The following is a 17,418-nucleotide window of genomic DNA, read 5'->3' on the forward strand; positions in this document are numbered from 1 at the left end:
ACTGCTAGCCCGAGATGGGGCCTGAGGGCTGGATTGCCGGCTGGATTCCGGGCTGGATTCCCGGTATTGGGGCCGGTTGGGGCGCTCCCTGAGGCGATCACTTCGTCTTGGGTTGCCCGACATGTTTATTCTGGTGTTATATTCCAGGAACAGGGTGTTTGTAATGCTGAAGACGGGATACGCACTTGATGATCGGCAAACCAGGAGAGTGTACTGGATAGGGAAATCTAGGCTGGGTACAAGGACACATTCTTATAGACATTGGTCTACACCATGCAAGTGTGTATGTTCTTCTTGAGTAGTGAAATTTGGGATATTGTGAATTCAACAGGTCTTTATATGCAGTACCCGTCTCTATTCATGACAATGAACCCTGACATTCCTGGGTGAATGCATATGTGGAATGCCCCTAGGGGATAGCAATGCATGAGTTTATATACAAAGCCAGTAGTTGCATTATAGGTGATAATCCTTGGTTGATAGCAGCGGACATTCAATCATGGTTGACGTGATCTCTTCAAATCAAAGAGACTCTTTATTCCTCTGTATAATGTCCATCAACTCCGTAAGCGCTTTATCATCAGCTTCCAGGAGGTAGTTCTCGATCGCTATATTCCCCTGCTGCCCTCGGAACTCATACTTGTCGTCCAAATTGACCTCCTCGAGGCTGTTTCAGGCCAATTCAGTGGCTACTATATAATCTGAATAATGAACGATGGACATGAGAGGAAATAGGTATTGGGAAGACATAAGTTGCTTACATGTCATTGATGGCAACCGATCATATATCTAAACAACTTGTATATTAGCCCGAACCGGCCTCTACTTGATAGACATATAAATACTATCGAAATGGGCGAGGATAAGGATTCGAGCATCGAAACAGTGGTGCTTGTTCATCCGTCTTTCTAGTTGCATTATATGGCAGCAAATACCATGAGAACGCTATTGCTACCGCAATGAACTGGAGGAAATACAAATATACCATACACTCAAACTGACCACATACACAAGACCCTACAAGTTACCTCCATTCAACACCATCTCTCGCTCCGTACCCATCGACCTGAACCATAAGGATATATCAAAGACGTGACTGATAGACACCTGGAAGAGTTCAGGTACGCTTTATCAACGACGTGCGGGTTGGTGCGTTGCCGCTGCTGTCGAGGCCTTTGGAACATAGTCGGCCTTGGAGAATGGACGGAACTTGGAGCCAGCCGGTATTGGTTTGTTAGGATCGTGATATATCACATCCACCTTGGCCCGATCGTTGTCGTTGTACACCGCACGGTGTGCCCCTGATGGAGTCGGCCGCTGGAAAGGTTTGGTTTGTCCTGGGTTGATTGGCACATGCATATATGGTTTGGGCACGGACAGGTTGGGGACTTCATTCCCGTGGTTCCAGTAGTCAGAGGGATATCTGCCCTTCGCTGGTGAAGAAGCAGGGGGGCCCGCAGCCTGAACCTGCGCCCTGACGTCTCTGGCATAGTGCCACGATCGGGCGTTTGGATCCTTCACATGGTTTACAACGCCATGGCAGTCGTACTTGGTCAGGGTGAGCCTTGATAAACCGCGCAAAACAAGTTCAAGGTTGACTTACATAGGATGAGTCTGTTGGAGTGCGCCTGGGCGGGTCCTCTGCTGTCTTGGTACCCGATGTCGCGTTGCCAGTCTTGGAGGATTTGAACCAAGTCGACATTCTGGACGCTTGGACGAGAAAGGAGAGAGATTGATAAACCAAGATCCCAAGGCCTGCTTGGGGAACAAGAATGATAGCAAAGGATTTCAGCCAGCTGGTGTGAGCGTCTAGAAAATTGGATGGAATGGATAAGGTGCGGTCTTTGCAGCACTTAAGTATGGGCACAGATGCACTGCTCAGGATCTGGCTAAACAATTGTTGCTGTCTGTTTGCTTTTACTATCTTTTTGCCAACCATTTATTTTTATAACCTTTACGACATGGCGCCTGCGAGAGGTCTAAACAGTACCATGCCAGGGCTATACACTGGGGTCGAGGCATCCCGTAGGCACAACAAGGGACGCAGGTCGAGTCAGGGCGGCGGCAATAACCGGATTGTATAGGTCCCTGGGTTATAAATCGTTGGATTCGGACACAGGACGCCCTATCATTCTTAACGCCAGGATGCGCAGGCACATTCCGCCTGGTGATAAGGAGTTGGATGCTGGCCGCCACAGCGCCAGACGAGCGATGAGAAATTCAAAGTAGAGTCAAGTTGACGGAGTGCCCGTCGACCTGTGCTTAGGCGCCGTTGGGGTCTTGTATAATAAGTGTGTCTGCAGGGATTACGGGGACGACAGGGCGAGAGGCTCCCATACCTAATAAACTCCAGGCGCCAACTACTCGTTAATAATAACAGAGAGCTTAACACAGCCCCGTGGCGGCAAACTCGGGCGCTTAAATCACTATCAACGGCCTATTAATAGTGATAGCGATGTTAACTAACCAGTGGCCGCAGTTAGTCACTCTGAGTAGCTCGTTAATTAATGGTGTGTTCCCGCCGACTCGAACTTCTTTTCTCTATTTCATCTCCATCCTCTCTCAATCTTCGCGCTTTCTTATCATCATCCACCGGACAATTACATAATGGCAGCAACAATTGACCTCACTACTGTACTTGACGACGAGTCCCCGCAAAGCGAGAAGGACGTCGTGCGAATCTTTGAGGATGCGCTGAACTCAAGTGGTGATCCTACAACCACGACAGATAGGATCATCGACGACCTGCGAGAGTTCCTCAGGACAAGTGATTCTGAGTACGAAGCCGATGGAATGCTGTGGAGTCTGTGGATGGTGCTGCTGGCCATGGTCATGATCGTTCCTATCGACCACCCCTGGCAGCGCGTCTTCATTGATGTCGTCGAAGGATTACGACGTCGGGGCGGCCCAGTCACTGAAGCTGAAAATGTAAGTATTTGGCCTTCAACTCGTCAATTCACGCTAAATCTTCGGCAGATTCGTGGAGACAGGATCGTCTGGGACGACCTTCCGAATCTCAGAATGTACGTGTTCGACAAGTTTGCTGGTAAGTACGATTGAGTCGCTCGTTTTCCAGCTGCTCTAATCTAACATCTCAAGACCCCTCGGACCTGGAAGATTGCGATCTCGAACACATCGCGGCTTGGAAGAGCTTCAACAGGTTCGTGTGCCTGCTTCTGACTCCGGAATTCATGCAATGGACCATCATACCCTACTGGATAATCCCTCCCGGCCTGGAGACGCCACCAGAGGACGAGATCGAGTTTGAGATCAAGCTGTGGGTTGCGACCGAGTGGCTGATCCAGGGCGCACCGTTTTTGTACCGGGAAATGACCTCGACAAGGCCCCTGTACGAGGAGGAGAAGCGAACTACTGCTCCCGGTCCATTGTGCAAGGACGTGCCTGGCGTCAGCCTCCAGCGATGGGCTTTTTGGCACTCGAGGCTGTCTGAAATTGCCAAAACCAAGACGTTTACCAAGGTTTCCGCAACGGGCAGCTCGGAGCAGGCTGAGTTTAGCGATGAATCTTACTCCCGCGTGGCACAGGCGATCGCTGCACTGGATGCAGCTGAGAAGGCCAGCAAGGAGGACAAAGGGGATGGGGGTGCAGCGTCAAGGCAGGCAGACGTTCCCACGGAGGAATAGATTATAGCTTTTGGTTTCCATAATGGAGGAGCTTTGTTGTGTTAGGTCCCTATCTGTGTCTGCTACCACCATTCGTACTACTATATCTCTTATGTCAAATGAATATCATGAACGGTTTCGTAATAGGCACCCTCTTAAACCATGCAGCTGCATCGCCGCCCTGAAGTCCTGCCCGGTGTATGTGGAATCCCCAGAGCAGGCATAGACATCTCAATCAAATCGACCACATCGCCCTCTTCAGGTGCTGGTGGTAATACCTCCTCGATATCGTGATCGCTGTGCGACTCCACCGTACCCTCGGGATTCAATATAGGACAGAGTGTGAGGACGAGCAATTTGCGGTCCTGATAATCGGCATGCTCCACAGACTGTATGAGAAATCTACTCCCTGGGGGAGTCGTATATTCTATCTTCTTCGGATCGTTTGACAGCGGCGTCACATAGGACGCTGTATCCCAAACCCGAGATCCGTATGACGGATTCAATACCAGAACAATTCCGTTAGAATAGTGCATTGCACCGTGTAGGTTATCCGTAAAACTCCAGGTCACTTTGGTCGTGACTGTACTCCCTTTGGCGATGTATGTATCCAGGGCAGTCTGCAAACAATCCTTCAAGGGCTGCTGGATAGGACCATTATTCCCAGGGCATTCCACAAACTCTATCCCAAAATTGTCCCTATCCAAGTGCTCCATATCGAGCTGGCCGCTAAACAGCTGCGGCTTGGACAGTATCGACGTCCGTGGTAGGGACTGCATGGCAGCAGCCAGAAGCCTGTCCTCTACCTCAACAGCATTTTTAAGCCTCTGGCGTACACGCAGGAGCTGCAGCTCGACTTCCAGCTGGGACCATGCGGGTTTCATCAGCAGTGACGCCATGAACTCTGCGTTCTGCGATGTATAGGACCCCCAGTTACTCGTCCAAATTGCCCTGGCGAGGCTCGGATAGTCGACTGCAGGAATGCCCTCCACGACGAGTCCGCTATATCGAAACATATCCCAGAATACCATGCGAGCAAATGATGGCGTTGTCCAGTCATAGACCACCATGGCCAGTTCGAAGCTGTGAGGAGTAAATGGAAAGAGCCGCTTCCCCAAGGCGCGGATTTCTTCGTGGCTCTTTCCAGGGTATTCTTCATTTTCCGCGTAGGGAATGAGATTTGTAGCAATCATGGAATCAATGTACGCGACGTCAGCTGTTGATATTTGTGGCAACGGCTTGATTTGTCCTCTGACGGTGTTCGAGTTCCCGATGTTGCTTTCAACACTTAGAGTGAATGTTCTTTCAGCATATACCCCAAGGCAAAGAGCAAGAGAATTTCCTTCTCCATCGGTGTCCGTGTGATATAGTTTCACACCATTCGCATCGATGCCTGCGAGGACTCAGTCAGTCGTCCCAACATACGAGAGACAGCGCTTTACCACTGGGAGAGCTTCCCACTTCTGTATAGTTCAAATCCGAGTCGATGAGAACGTACTCTTCCCTGGTCCTCACATTCAGCTGTGTGATATCGAGAAACCCCTGCTGATCGACAATAATTCTCGAAGATTCCCCGAAGCCTCCTCGAGCTTCGTCCATAGGCCTTCCATCGCTACACCAAAGCGTAAATGGGCAGTCAATACTGGTGATAGTCCACATATTCTCACAGAACTGGGAGTTGGACCAGTTGCGGCTATGCTTGTAGTCGATTGACGGTCAGAAGTGTGATCGAAGAATATTGGCTTCATGAGGCCTTCGTGTTCAGCTGATCTGGGGCACCTCGTGAGTTCATGCAGTCCATGCATGGCTGCTGACCATAATTCGTCCCCAGCTGCAGACACGTAAGAGGACGAACCCCGCCTCCAGGTCTGTGAACGCTTGCCAGTCCAATGAAGGAGGCTGCATGGCGATATGTGGTGGATCATATCCTTCGCGCAGTAACGATCGCCAACAGGCGGATCCTGTCGACCAAGTTTTCAGGTTGCACTCTATTCTCCATAAACAAACTGTAATGAGTACTGACGTAAAGTTCATGTTGATTTTAATATTAGACCCGGATAGCCAGATAGATGCAAACACATCTCCATACAGAACATTTATTCCGCATTATCATATCCCGGCACAAACCTCATCCTCAGGTTATTCAATCCGTTCGCCTTCAAATTGTCTCTGCCAAAGTCGCAGACTCGCTCGATGTCGTGGCGACAATCGATATACATTCCACGTAGCTCCTTTGCACGTCCAGCTGCGAGGTACGCAACGGTATACGCCGCCAGCTCTGGACCCTCGTTGAACAAAGGCCTTAGTTTCTCCCGTTCCTCAGGTGTTGTGAAGGCTGCTGCAGTCAGCGATGAGAAACCAACTCTGGTTCTAGAGACTGGCTTACTGGTGATCATGTCTCCCCATACTCCCCCAGGGTGAAGGCAGTAGGCATCCAGGTGCCCTCCAAGACCGAGCATTTCAAATTCCTCTTGAAGACTCGCCGTCGCATGAGCAACAGCAGCCTTGCTAGCACCGTAACTAATGCTCTTGGGCATATCAACTCCTGCGGCGCGCGAGGCCATGTTGATAATGCAGCCTGACTTCCGCTCTGCCATACCTGGTAGAACTTCATACGTACACAGCATTGCTCCTTTGAAGTTTACCTCAATTACCTTCCAAAAGTCTTCAAAGCTTTCATTCACTGCGTATTTTCCCTTTGCTATTCCAGCATTATTAACCAGGATGTCCACTGGCCCTAGGGTGGTTTCAATTGCTTTGAATGTATCTTTCACAGCCACGGTGTCCGTTATATCGCATTGAAAGGCTTCAACTTGCATATCACTGACGCCTCTAACAGCTGCTTTGGTTTCTTCCTGAGCTTCGAAGGTCAGATCGAGAAGGGCAAGGCTTGCGCCAGACACCGCCAGCGCAATAGCGATCGCCCGACCGATCCCTATGAATCGTCAGAATTCTATTAATTCTTTTCCTTGACAAATGGCATACCTCTTGCTGCCCCCGTCACAACTGCAACCTTGCCTGTATTAGCTCCGCGAAGGCACTCTGGTCGAATCGGGCCATATGGTTCATGGTGAAGCGGCGGCGTTGAACGCGGCGATGGGCGAGGATCCATGATATACCAAACAGATTTTTATACACTTTGCACTTTTATCACGCGAGCTACAGTAATGTACGGGGAATGTGGTCGTTTTTAAATAGGATCAAATCTACAATCAGCAGCGTGGTTTCGCCACATCCGAGATAGGGTCGCGTTATATATATATGCGTCTCCCCACTTAGCCCTTGCAGGATGTGGGGGCCGGACAGGAATATGTGGTGAACCAATATAAGACTGGATAGTCTAGTATTTATGCAGACTCCTATGTCAATTGAATATTTAGTAGTCTAAATTAGGGCTTGTATTTAGGCGTTGAGGGTAAGATACCCTGGTATAGCAAGCCAGTAGATTCGGCTGGCGGAGGAGGTATCAACTACCAGTGAAATGAAACTTGCAGCGGGTGGATCGAGGTTATATTCCTAGTTTTACTATCTTTAAGTAACGGTTAAAAATCATTTACCACTATCTTCAAGCGGATTCCCTTGGGAGAGGGGGAATCATTTTGAGGTCGACAAAGCCCTGAAAGACATCGAATATCGACTCGGTCGAGTCGACAAAGCCAAAGAAGCCGAACTTCTTAGCTTTCGCCGTGCTGTTAGATCCTGTTAGTGGTATACTGGCAGCGTCGCAATAGCTCAGGCTCACCTGAAATGAATAGGGTACGGGCTGCCCAGGGCAACATCAGTGAATCCAAAGACCCGGTCGACATCGCCAAGAGTGCCATCAGCAAGCCCATTCTTCGCGGCTATTTCCTTCCAGGCATCTTGGATCTCGGGCTTCTTCGCCCATTCTGTCAACGTGAACCGGGTCCGCAGTTTGGCTGGGGGTCCATATCCACGAGGGGGAGGGTTATATTGAAATTCAGTCTCTGTGTATTGCGATGGGTCATCCACTGGACCCTTCCATTCCATGTCGAAACGCTTTGCTAGCTTCGGCCAGAACTTCTCCCAAGTGAAGGCGCAGTCATCGGAGGCGTTGAAACTCTCGTTCTTTGCTTGGTCGGTCAGAACGGCCCATTCTCCAAGATAACTATTCATCATCGCCGATGACATCGTCTGGTTGGCTTGCCATGCTAATAAATCAGCAGTATATTCCAGCGGCCTCCCGAGATGCTTTTGAACGACCGCGTAGATTGCCAGAGGGAGACAAAGGCTCATCGCAGCATCAGGAACTGCGCCGGGAATCCAGGATGGACGGATAACATTCCACCCAATATTATGGTATTGAGCAAAGTTAACCAGATAGTCTTCCTGCGGATAGTAGAAATTGGGCTCGATCAGCACGCGAGGGTCTGATTCCTCCTGTGGCACGGTGGTCGGCCCTAGGTGTACACCGTAATACTTGGCCCCGAGTTGAAGAAGAACCCTCTTGGGGAGTGTTTGGGCCAATGCGAACATCTCGAGGAAGTTTTTCAGTAGCAGCGCTGAAAGGAAGAAAAAAAGGGAATGTTAAATGGGTCTCGACTGGGCGTTCGTTGTATGTTGAACTCACTATTGATTCTCACCAATTCATCCACAGCACTCCAGATGGCCTCGCCTTCCTTGGGTTTCGGCTGGATATAGGCAAAGAAGAACGCATAATCAGGCTTTATTCCACGCTTTGAACACTCTGCTGCTAGGATTTCGGGCGCTTGAAGGAGATCCAGCGAAACGTGTTCAACATGGGCTGGCCACTCGCCATTAGGAGGTCGTCGACAAACAGCATAAATCTTCTTCCATCTTTTCGGTGACTCGCACAGAACACGCAGCTAGAGGACGCATTGGTTAGCCATACATCCATGGACAATTTCAGGTGGCTCCTACCATGTGGTGACCGGAAATGCCGTTGGCGCCCGCCACCACAGCCGTGTACCCTTCGTGGGTGTCCGGAAAGGTAGGGAGGCCCCGGTAAATCCCCTTTGACTGAATCTGAGAAACCTGCGACATTCTGTATGCTTGATTCGTATGCCGAGGAATAAGCATGGTCTGCAGAGTGCTTAAATATACCATCTCCTCACAACCACCCCCGCACGCGTCCACGTCATTATTAACCGAGGGCGAATGAAACCATGAACTCAGTACCGATACTTTGAAGGATCAGAGCGTCCGAGAGCCGCATATTCAGCTGTGCTTATGTCGTGTTTTGCCAGCCAGTAGGAATAAATAACCGGCAAAAGGCGTGTCGGAGCAGGGGCTGACAGGTCTGACATGGGAGCAAATCGGACCATCCTCGGTGGGATTTCGTACTCGGATGCTCACGGCAAGGCCGGGCTTATTTGTTTGTATATTCCAATGGTTCCTTGCTGAGAGAAGCTGCACTATGTGCTCTTGTAGAGGCATCGAGAGACAGGATTGTGAAATATCAACTTATCGGCCCCCAAGCGATATCAAAACCATGCGACAAACAGCGAGGGTCTGGGTAGATAGACGGCATTGCAGGCTAGGTAGGGAACGTAGAGCTTTGAGAGGAATTGTAGATGGATTTACAGGGTTCGTAGGGAATGTAAACTGGTAGGATGGCAAGATTATAGACGCTGTATGTCGAAGAGCGAGTACGAGGAAGGCTCAGAATGTTCTCAACGACCAAGGTCGGAACTCAAATCCACCCACGCTTCCCAAAGGTCCTGCGCTACTCCGTACATACTACATACTGACGAACTGAAGAAGATCGGAATCCACCAGGTAAGTAACCCGAGTGCGAGACCGGGCTGAACGTCGCAAGCGAAGCCGAGTAGTCTCCCGGCAATACTCCGCACAGGCCAGCGGCAACAAACATGACTAGGCAGCAGGCTTTGTTTCAGCTTGAAAAGGTGATTGGATGATATTCAGTAGATCGTAAGTATCTCCTATATTGGGACGCTAAGATGCGAGGAGAAGGGCCCAGCCAACACCCACTCTTTACACTTCCTAGCGCCACCCCTAGGTAGTCAACAACAAGCACTTCCTTCATATGCGCAACGCACGAAGTTTAACCGGGTGTATAGCTCCACCATGATATGCAACATGTTCTCATCGCAATATCTATAACGTAAAGCACCCCTGTGTGCCACTGTGGCCCATTCGTGGTGCGGGATGGGATGCTCGCGAGGCGTAGATCAAGTCTCATATGGAAAGTGCCAGGACGACTGGGGGATATTTTATCTCCCAGTCAAACACGAACGTGCTGCAAGGGAGAACTGCCGACAAACCACTAGTGGGGCTGTTTGATCTCGGCATCGAAGTGCAACCCTGGGCTACTTGTAGATAGGTTTCCTGGCTGTTACTAGAGCAGCTTTGGGCAGGACCGAAAAGTGGCACAGTCAAGGGTGTAAGCCAGATTAGAACATGTGAATGTTTCTGAGATAGCCGGGCAACGATCCACTCAACACAAACAGCAGCGGCGATCCTTTGGTTGGCTAGGTTCAGGTAGACGAGAACATCGGCCGAGTTACAGGGGTGTGTAGGGTGTGGTGGCTCCAATTGCACATCCGTATCATTCCACGTTGATAGGCATTCTGCCGAGACACGACAGGCAGCCCGTTGCCAAGGGCCATGAGGTTACTCCGTACCGTCCCCGAGGTCTTGCCGGGGTTGCAGAGATAGGAGTCTGGGCTGCGACAAATGGGCAGCGGAGTGGGCCTTGACAATCCGCGCTTAAGTCCTGGGCCAAGAAACTAGATTAATAGAACGCTCTTGGCTAGCAGAGCTTGTCGATCGACATCTTTGCCAAGGGCGAGCTGCATCATCCGGTACAGGGGTTGGTTTCTGACTGATTGTTGGGAGCTGGCGTCATGCAGATATCGTGATATCGAGATTGCCAGGGTCGTCGGTTGTTACTCCCACCGCAGCAATCAATATTTTTTACAAATTTTTGCCACCGCGTCAGCCCTGGCCAGGTCGATGCAAACTCTTCACGGCTCCTGGCGATCGCTGCAGCCGTGGAGTGATTTGCTGGATTCATCTTATCAAGTGGATACTATACCCACCACGCAGCCTTACGCCCAGTGAGGCGAGGGAGCGTTGAGGCGAAGAATTATTAAGAATTAAAAAATCCCACAACGCGTAGAGATGGGTCGGCTCCAGCAGGAACGCGTACACTTAGGGTGAAGATCATATGGGGCTGGTTAAGGCTGGTAGGGACCCGCTACGTTCGGCGTCTAGGGTTCGCTGGTACCGAGTGTGGACTGCCGTCTCTGTATAGAAACGATTGACACAGGGGATTCTTCGAGTCTTCCATTATCTGACACTGACACTGACACCGACATGACACCTCGTGGTGCGTCACCAGCCACAATACCAGAGCAGCTTAAAATGTAACCTTTCTCAACGACACTACGCCGTAAGCACTGTTATCTCGCCGCGCCCAAGTGGACGAACAGTCTCCGCTGTCCTTCTGCAGAATCTCAAACGCCAGGCGTCCCAGAGCTCTTCAGAAGACACTAAGGGTGGAGCATGAGGTGATCGCGATTTGTCATTGTGCAGGGTAGCTGGTGTGCCTGGAACATATCAATCCAGCGTGTGCGACGATTCGAGACCGCAGGTGGCGGACCAAGAACCCTGCCAAGCGCGAGAAACGGGAGAATAGACGAGACCCTGGCCGGATGTAGAAAGTAGAGATTCAATGATACAATATCCACGAGTCTAAGCCCTGGCGGTTGGGACCGTGTGGCTTTGGGACCGTATCTCTCCGTATCGTCAGGCAGCTACCAAGATACGACCCAAGATATGACGCGCCAGGCTGCATAAGTCTGTGGATAACTGGATATAGGCTGAACTCATGGCCGGTCCGCTATCGGTGCAGGTCCCATCCAACTAAACTGCAGAACGTGGTGGGGGGCTTCTCGCAGAGTTTCCTAATGCGGCGATGGCAAATCCCAGCCGGCAATACCGGGCAGACTGTCACTCCAATCATGATGCCCCATTGTACACACGCTGAACGAGCCTTACTAAATGAGCGCAACTTGGCGAGGATCACTCGGACCTTGAGTGCTTCATCAGATAGCGAGCTGAGAGGTCCCTGGTTGATCGGCCGGATCGCCGCTTCTCGACCAGAGACTGGCCGGCATTGATGAATCCACGGCTTGCCGGCGCCTAACTATCTGATTCGGGCCCTGGGAATCGCACCGAGTGGACACCGAGAAGGCTAGCCCGGCGCCATCCGCGGACTGGAGTAAACTACTGCAGTGAATCACTGGTGGGATGGACCTGGGGCTGTTTCCTTCGTGGATGTCTGGATCTGTCGTGTGCGCAGTTGCTGGACAGAAACTTCAAGATACATCTGAAAAGCACGCAATCACGTTTGTAGTAGATTTCTCAGGGCTAGCGGGCCCTGTCTACAAGGTCCTGATACTTGACGGACTGTCAGAATAAGGCTGTGGGGGCCTTGGATGTCGAATTTTTGAGACAGCACCCTGCCCTAAACTCCTAATGGCTATTGCTCTATCGGGCTAGTATAACGACAAAGTAGGGCATGCCGAAACTGTAGCATAGCACTGGCTACGAGCAGATGAACTGGGCTTTCTCTTGCTGTTGTTTCATCTGGTTCTAACCGGTCATGGTTGCGAGTACAGGCAGTGGGTCAACCATCGAGACCAGGGGTCTTCGTCACGATCGACGTGTTTCGTACTCCATCAGCATCGGGATGCATAGAACGTGGGTATCACTATGCTGCCTAGTGGGTGGGTATTCTCAGGGCACAAAATCAAATGCCTGGGAGGGAGTCCAAGCGGTATCCGTATCTATAAATGGCGTAGGGCATTCCGTGTGATGAGATCCAGCAGAACCACCCAAGGAAATCTCCGAAGATGTTGCAGGGCAAGTTGCAGCAGCTGCGCAGTCTTCCAGCTGGTCCGGGCTCCCTGGAGCAGCTGGAATGCCTCCTTCGTGAGCATGACCTGCAAGAGCCATGGCTGGCCATGGACGTCTTGCGGTCCTACCAGAGCATCTGGCTCAGACTACCTGAAGCCGTCCGAGATGGCCTGGATACAAACATCAACGAACTCCTTGAACGAATCCAACTTCTTATGAAACAAAAGTCTTTCCCCTTCCCTGACCTCCTCCCAAGCGATCCCGTCCGCCCTGCCCTCATCGACCCGCAAGCGAACCAACAGATATCATATGCACAACTACGAAGCTTCATCCAACACTTCGACCTGGGCCTGCCATGTCCAGCACAGGGAAGGTCAAGGGTTGCAGTCATGCTTCCCAATGGCCCAACCCTTGCCCTCGCTGTGATGGCCATTGCCAACCGATATACCATGATCCCCATGGCGAGGACAGTGGCCCCAGACCAGTTGAAGGCAGACGTTGAGGCCGTCGAAGCAGACGCTATCCTCATGCTGGAAGCAGATGCATCCAAGGTTCAACTTGATGCAAAGCTTCCCGTATTCATCGTCCATCCCCAAGCAGACCTAACCTTTACCGTGACCACGACGTGTCCCGTTGCCCGTTCTACACAGCCACCACCGAACAACAGCCCTGACGACGTCGCGGTCCTGCTATTCACCAGCGGTACGAGTGGCAAGAAGAAGCTCGTCCCTATCACCGTGTACAATCTCTTCGCTGGCGCGGTTCTTACAATGGACAGTGTTGCTCTGACTGAGGCTTCCCGATGTCTCAACATGATGCCCCTTCACCATATGTATGTACCTCCAATCTTTTATCATCCATCTTAGAAGCCTGCTGACTCTTCCAGTGGTGGAATGGTTCGCAGTCTATACGCACCCATGCTGGCAGGAGGCACAACCATCTGCTGTGCATCCTTCGACCCAAGTCTCTTCTGGGACGTCGTCGAGAAATGGAGCCCGACGTGGTACTACGCCACACCCACAATGCACCAGATGATCCTCGCCGAGTCCGAGCACCGTCCTGATGCACTTCGCCAAAGCCTCATCAAATTCATCATCAATGCAGGTGGAGGTCTTCCCGCTACACTGGCCGTGCAGCTCCGTGAAGTCTTCCAGTGCGTCGTCATGCCCAGTTACGGCATGACCGAGTGCGCCCCTATCGCCTCGCCACCTACAGACTATAAACTTGACCGTGAAGGTACCTCTGGTCGTCCATGTGGTCCTGACGTAGCCATACTTGGTGATGGCAATCCTGGTCAGCGTGTCCCTACTGGGACCACCGGCCGGATCTGCGTGCGTGGATTCCCAGTCTTCCCTGGATACTTGACAGACGATGGCATCAACAAGAGCGCCTTTGACGAGGCTGGCTGGTTCGACACGGGCGATCTGGGACACCTCGACAAGGATGGATACCTGTTCATCACCGGTCGAGGCAAGGAAGTAATCAACCGCGGTGGTGAGATTATATCGCCGATTGAAGTCGAGAACGGAATCCTCTCTGCGGCGCGAGATCCGACGTCGATTCTCTATGGTCGTGTGTCTGAAGCGCTCGCATTCTCCACGCCCCATGACGTCCTCCAGGAAGTTGTTGGAGCCGTCATAGTTACTCCCCCAGGCATGTCTCGCCCTGATCTGAGGCAACTTCATGAGGCACTGGGAGAGCGATTGCTACAACCCAAGTGGCCAGTCCTGCTGGTCTACATGGACAACGGCGTGCCAAAGTCGAACAACAAACTGCAGCGGATTCGACTAAGCCAGAGACTGGGACTGGAGCCTTTAACCGACTCTATCCCTGCTGCTGAGAGACACCTCGAAGCTAAATGCCCTCCTCAGGGCACCGGTCTTAACGTGTCTATCGCGCATACAATGTGCCGCATCGACGGCCAGGAAGCCGAACCTCATATCGAGGAGACCTTGGGAATTTCAGACATCGCAATGCGATACAATCCCATTGATGGATTCCCCCAGGCGGTCATCTTCAATCCCGCTGAGAAGCAGCCCACGGTCGCCACACTTGCACAAGCCCTCCGACCGCGGGTGCATGGATACCTGATCCCCAGCAGCATCAAGGCTCTTAGCAGCCCAATCCCCAGAGACGCCGCTGGGTATGTCGACGACAAGGCCCTGGAAGACGTCGTCCGCAGTATGAATGCGTCAGAGTCCGACTCCTCGTCGGCCGAGTACCGCGTGCGACAACTCTTCGCCCAAGCCCTAAACCAGGACGTCGCCGAAGTGACCGCATCAACCGATTTCTTCGCTGCTGGCGGCGACAGTCTCAGTGCCGGGCGTCTAATTTCAGCGCTCCGACGTGAATTTGAGATTCGCTTGTCTGGCGATGTTCTCTTCCTGAACAGCACTGTGGCCGACATGACAGCCATTGTGGAAGACGCCTGCGCGAAGAAAAGCCCAGAGGAAGAAATCAGCGAGAAGGATCTCCCTGGGTGCCAGGAGACCTGCAGCTCGACGAATCCAATTGTCCTCCTTATCCAACTCATCCCGATGATTATCTTCTTTCCCATGCGCGCGGGTCTGCAGTGGACCATCTTCGTTTTCCTCATGGGCGAGACAGCGCGTCTGTTCCCCCCTGACAGCCTGCTCATCGGGCGTTTGCTGCATATCGTGCTTATTGGACTGGCTTCGCGCTTGGCCATTAATGCGGTCGCGCCGGTTCTTGCAATCATGTTCAAATGGGTCCTTATCGGTCGCTACCGTGCTGGACTGTATCCCATGTGGGGGACTTATCACACACGGTGGTGGTTGACGCAGAAGGCCATTCGTGTTGCTGGCAGGGTATGTTCTGCCTTATCTACCAAGTATACCTAAAGCTGACAATCGCAGGGCGTGTTTAACTACTTCGAATGGACGCGGCGTCTGTACTATCGCCTACTGGGAGCTCACATTGGCCGCAACGTGCGCATCCACGAGTACGCCTCCCTGGGCGAGTACGACCTCATCCACCTCGAAGACAACGTCGTCGTAGAGAACTGCATCATCCGGCCCTTTGCCGTTGAAAGAAACACCTCGATGCTCCTGCAGCCAATCCTCATCGGCAAGGGCTCTGCAATTGGACTTCGCTCGGTCGTTGCCCCTGGCGCAACCCTTCCCCCAGACACGTATCTCGGTCCCAACTCGTCCAGCTGGGAGACTCAGGGCGCCGAGGAAGCGAACAAAGACCTCAATTCGACTTCCATCCCGAGCCCTCACTGGCTATTGACATTGTTCCTGGTTGAACCGCTAGGCCTGCTCGCTGGGTTCGCGTACAGACTGCCCTGGCTCGCTGGACTGGTGCCAATTGTGCTGCACTACCCCCTGCAGAGCGAGGACATGCTGCGCGTGATTGTCTTCTGGTTCACGACACCGACTCGGATCATGTACCACATTCTCGCCCGGATCTACTACGCCATCGTCGGTCCGCTCGTGTGGTTCGTTGCCATTCTGCTCATCAAGGCAGTGCTGGATCTCACCTGCGGCCGCGCAAAGACAGGCCCTGCCGACAAGATGTCGATGCGCCAGAAGGTGCGCCAGGCTGCCCTGTCCAAGGTCATCCCCAATGGCAGTCTCAGCCCCTTGACCCGGTTAATCGGGAAGCACTACGAGCTGGTCTCGGTTGCGATTCGCATGCTAGGAGGTCGCGTTGGAAAGCGCATCTACTGGCCCAGTGTTGGACCGGGCATCCAGGACTTCGACCTGGTCGAGGTAGGCAACGACGTGGTCTTTGGATCCCGATCGCACCTTGTCACCAGCGATGGCAGCGGCAGGGAGCGCGTGGTCATCGCCGACGGAGCCATGCTGGGTGATCGCGCGGTCGTTCTTCCTGGCGTCACAATTGGCGAGATGGCGATGGTCGGGTCGGGCTCGCTGCTGCGTCGCAATGGCTTCTTCCCTCCTGATACAGTCTGGACGGGCAGCAAGAACGGAAATGCCATCCAGTTCCCGACCATCACGCACCAACACGAGAAGGCCGAGAAGCTGGCGGGGGGCTGGTCGTCCTCGTCAACGCTATCCCCCGGTGAGAGTGCCTCGTTGCCACGCGACACGACCAGACCGTTCGGACGGGCCTTCTACCAGGGCATGGCCGACTTCTTCGTCATCGGAATCCCCGGAATCGTGGGCTACTCTACGTTTATAGCTATTATTTCAACTGTCTGGCGTCTGCTTGGTGTCCTCGCTGGTCTTCTCGTGCTCGGCCACACCCTGCGCCAGGACTACCGCGCGTTCGACCGCGAATGGTGGCAGCCCTTCTCCGTCTACGGCCTCTTCTGCGCCGTCGTGAGCGGAGTCAGCTTCATCCAGACGATTATCGGGGTCGCCTTCGTGATCGGCGCAAAATGGGTGGTCATGGGCCGACGCACTGAAGGCTCCTACCACTGGGACCGCAGCAGCTACAACCAGCGCTGGCAGTTCTTCCTCGCCGTGGAGTCCTTGATCAAGGACAGCTACCGCGGCATTGGAGTCCTCCCCATGCTTAGTGGGACCGCGTACCTCTCATTCTACTACCGGCTGATGGGCGCGACTATCGGCAAGGACACTGCTCTCCTGGCAAACGGAGACCCGAACATCCTCCTCACAGAGCCGGACATGGTGACACTCGGCAACAGAGTCGCTGTCGACGATGCAAGTGTGGTGTGCCACTTGAACACGCGTGGAGAATTCGAGCTGCATCCTCTTGTGGTTGGAGATAGGAGTGTGCTCCGGACGGGGTCCAGATTGATGTCTGGCTCGTCAATGGGCAGTGATGCCTGCTTGCTGGAACACACCCTGGTCTTGTCTGGAGACCATGTTGAGGATAAGAGCGCGATGCAGGGCTGGCCTGCTGAGCCGTTTTCGGGCAGGAGGATACAATAAAATAATGATAATTTTGATAGATAGATACACTGAATAGACTTTTGCTTATA

At 52.6% G+C, this 17,418-nt stretch overlaps 6 protein-coding genes across 6 annotated transcripts; 2 read left to right on the forward strand and 4 right to left on the reverse strand.

The window, feature by feature from the left end:
* Positions 1–1,131: 1,131 nt before the first annotated feature.
* On the reverse strand, positions 1,132–1,702 carry APUU_60037A (uncharacterized protein; the record flags this gene model as incomplete). Its single annotated transcript, XM_041706837.1, has 2 exons — positions 1,132–1,548; positions 1,604–1,702. 2 exons carry the CDS (start codon positions 1,700–1,702, stop codon positions 1,132–1,134), a joined length of 516 nt encoding a protein of 171 aa, XP_041559183.1.
* A 905-nt stretch (positions 1,703–2,607) lies between these two features.
* On the forward strand, positions 2,608–3,644 carry APUU_60038S (DUF3632 domain-containing protein; the record flags this gene model as incomplete). The annotated part of the gene is made up of 3 exons (XM_041706838.1): positions 2,608–2,928; positions 2,977–3,046; positions 3,100–3,644. The coding sequence occupies 3 exons, from the start codon at positions 2,608–2,610 to the stop codon at positions 3,642–3,644; spliced, it is 936 nt and encodes a 311-aa protein (XP_041559184.1).
* A 134-nt stretch (positions 3,645–3,778) lies between these two features.
* Positions 3,779–5,282, reverse strand: APUU_60039A (uncharacterized protein; the record flags this gene model as incomplete). The annotated part of the gene is made up of 2 exons (XM_041706839.1): positions 3,779–5,016; positions 5,066–5,282. The coding sequence occupies 2 exons, from the start codon at positions 5,280–5,282 to the stop codon at positions 3,779–3,781; spliced, it is 1,455 nt and encodes a 484-aa protein (XP_041559185.1).
* Positions 5,283–5,719: 437 nt separating this feature from the next.
* Positions 5,720–6,735, reverse strand: APUU_60040A (SDR family NAD(P)-dependent oxidoreductase; the record flags this gene model as incomplete). The annotated part of the gene is made up of 3 exons (XM_041706841.1): positions 5,720–5,958; positions 6,010–6,483; positions 6,609–6,735. 3 exons carry the CDS (start codon positions 6,733–6,735, stop codon positions 5,720–5,722), a joined length of 840 nt encoding a protein of 279 aa, XP_041559186.1.
* Positions 6,736–7,188: 453 nt separating this feature from the next.
* Positions 7,189–8,645, reverse strand: APUU_60041A (SDR family oxidoreductase; the record flags this gene model as incomplete). The annotated part of the gene is made up of 4 exons (XM_041706842.1): positions 7,189–7,312; positions 7,366–8,143; positions 8,212–8,467; positions 8,523–8,645. The coding sequence occupies 4 exons, from the start codon at positions 8,643–8,645 to the stop codon at positions 7,189–7,191; spliced, it is 1,281 nt and encodes a 426-aa protein (XP_041559187.1).
* Positions 8,646–12,481: 3,836 nt separating this feature from the next.
* APUU_60042S (putative NRPS-like protein biosynthetic cluster) lies at positions 12,482–17,368 on the forward strand (the record flags this gene model as incomplete). Its single annotated transcript, XM_041706843.1, has 3 exons — positions 12,482–13,317; positions 13,372–15,313; positions 15,362–17,368. The coding sequence occupies 3 exons, from the start codon at positions 12,482–12,484 to the stop codon at positions 17,366–17,368; spliced, it is 4,785 nt and encodes a 1,594-aa protein (XP_041559188.1).
* Positions 17,369–17,418: the final 50 nt, after the last annotated feature.

This window comes from Aspergillus puulaauensis, chromosome 6 (assembly GCF_016861865.1).
Source record: "Aspergillus puulaauensis MK2 DNA, chromosome 6, nearly complete sequence".
NCBI classification, from domain to species: Eukaryota; Fungi; Ascomycota; class Eurotiomycetes; order Eurotiales; family Aspergillaceae; genus Aspergillus; species Aspergillus puulaauensis.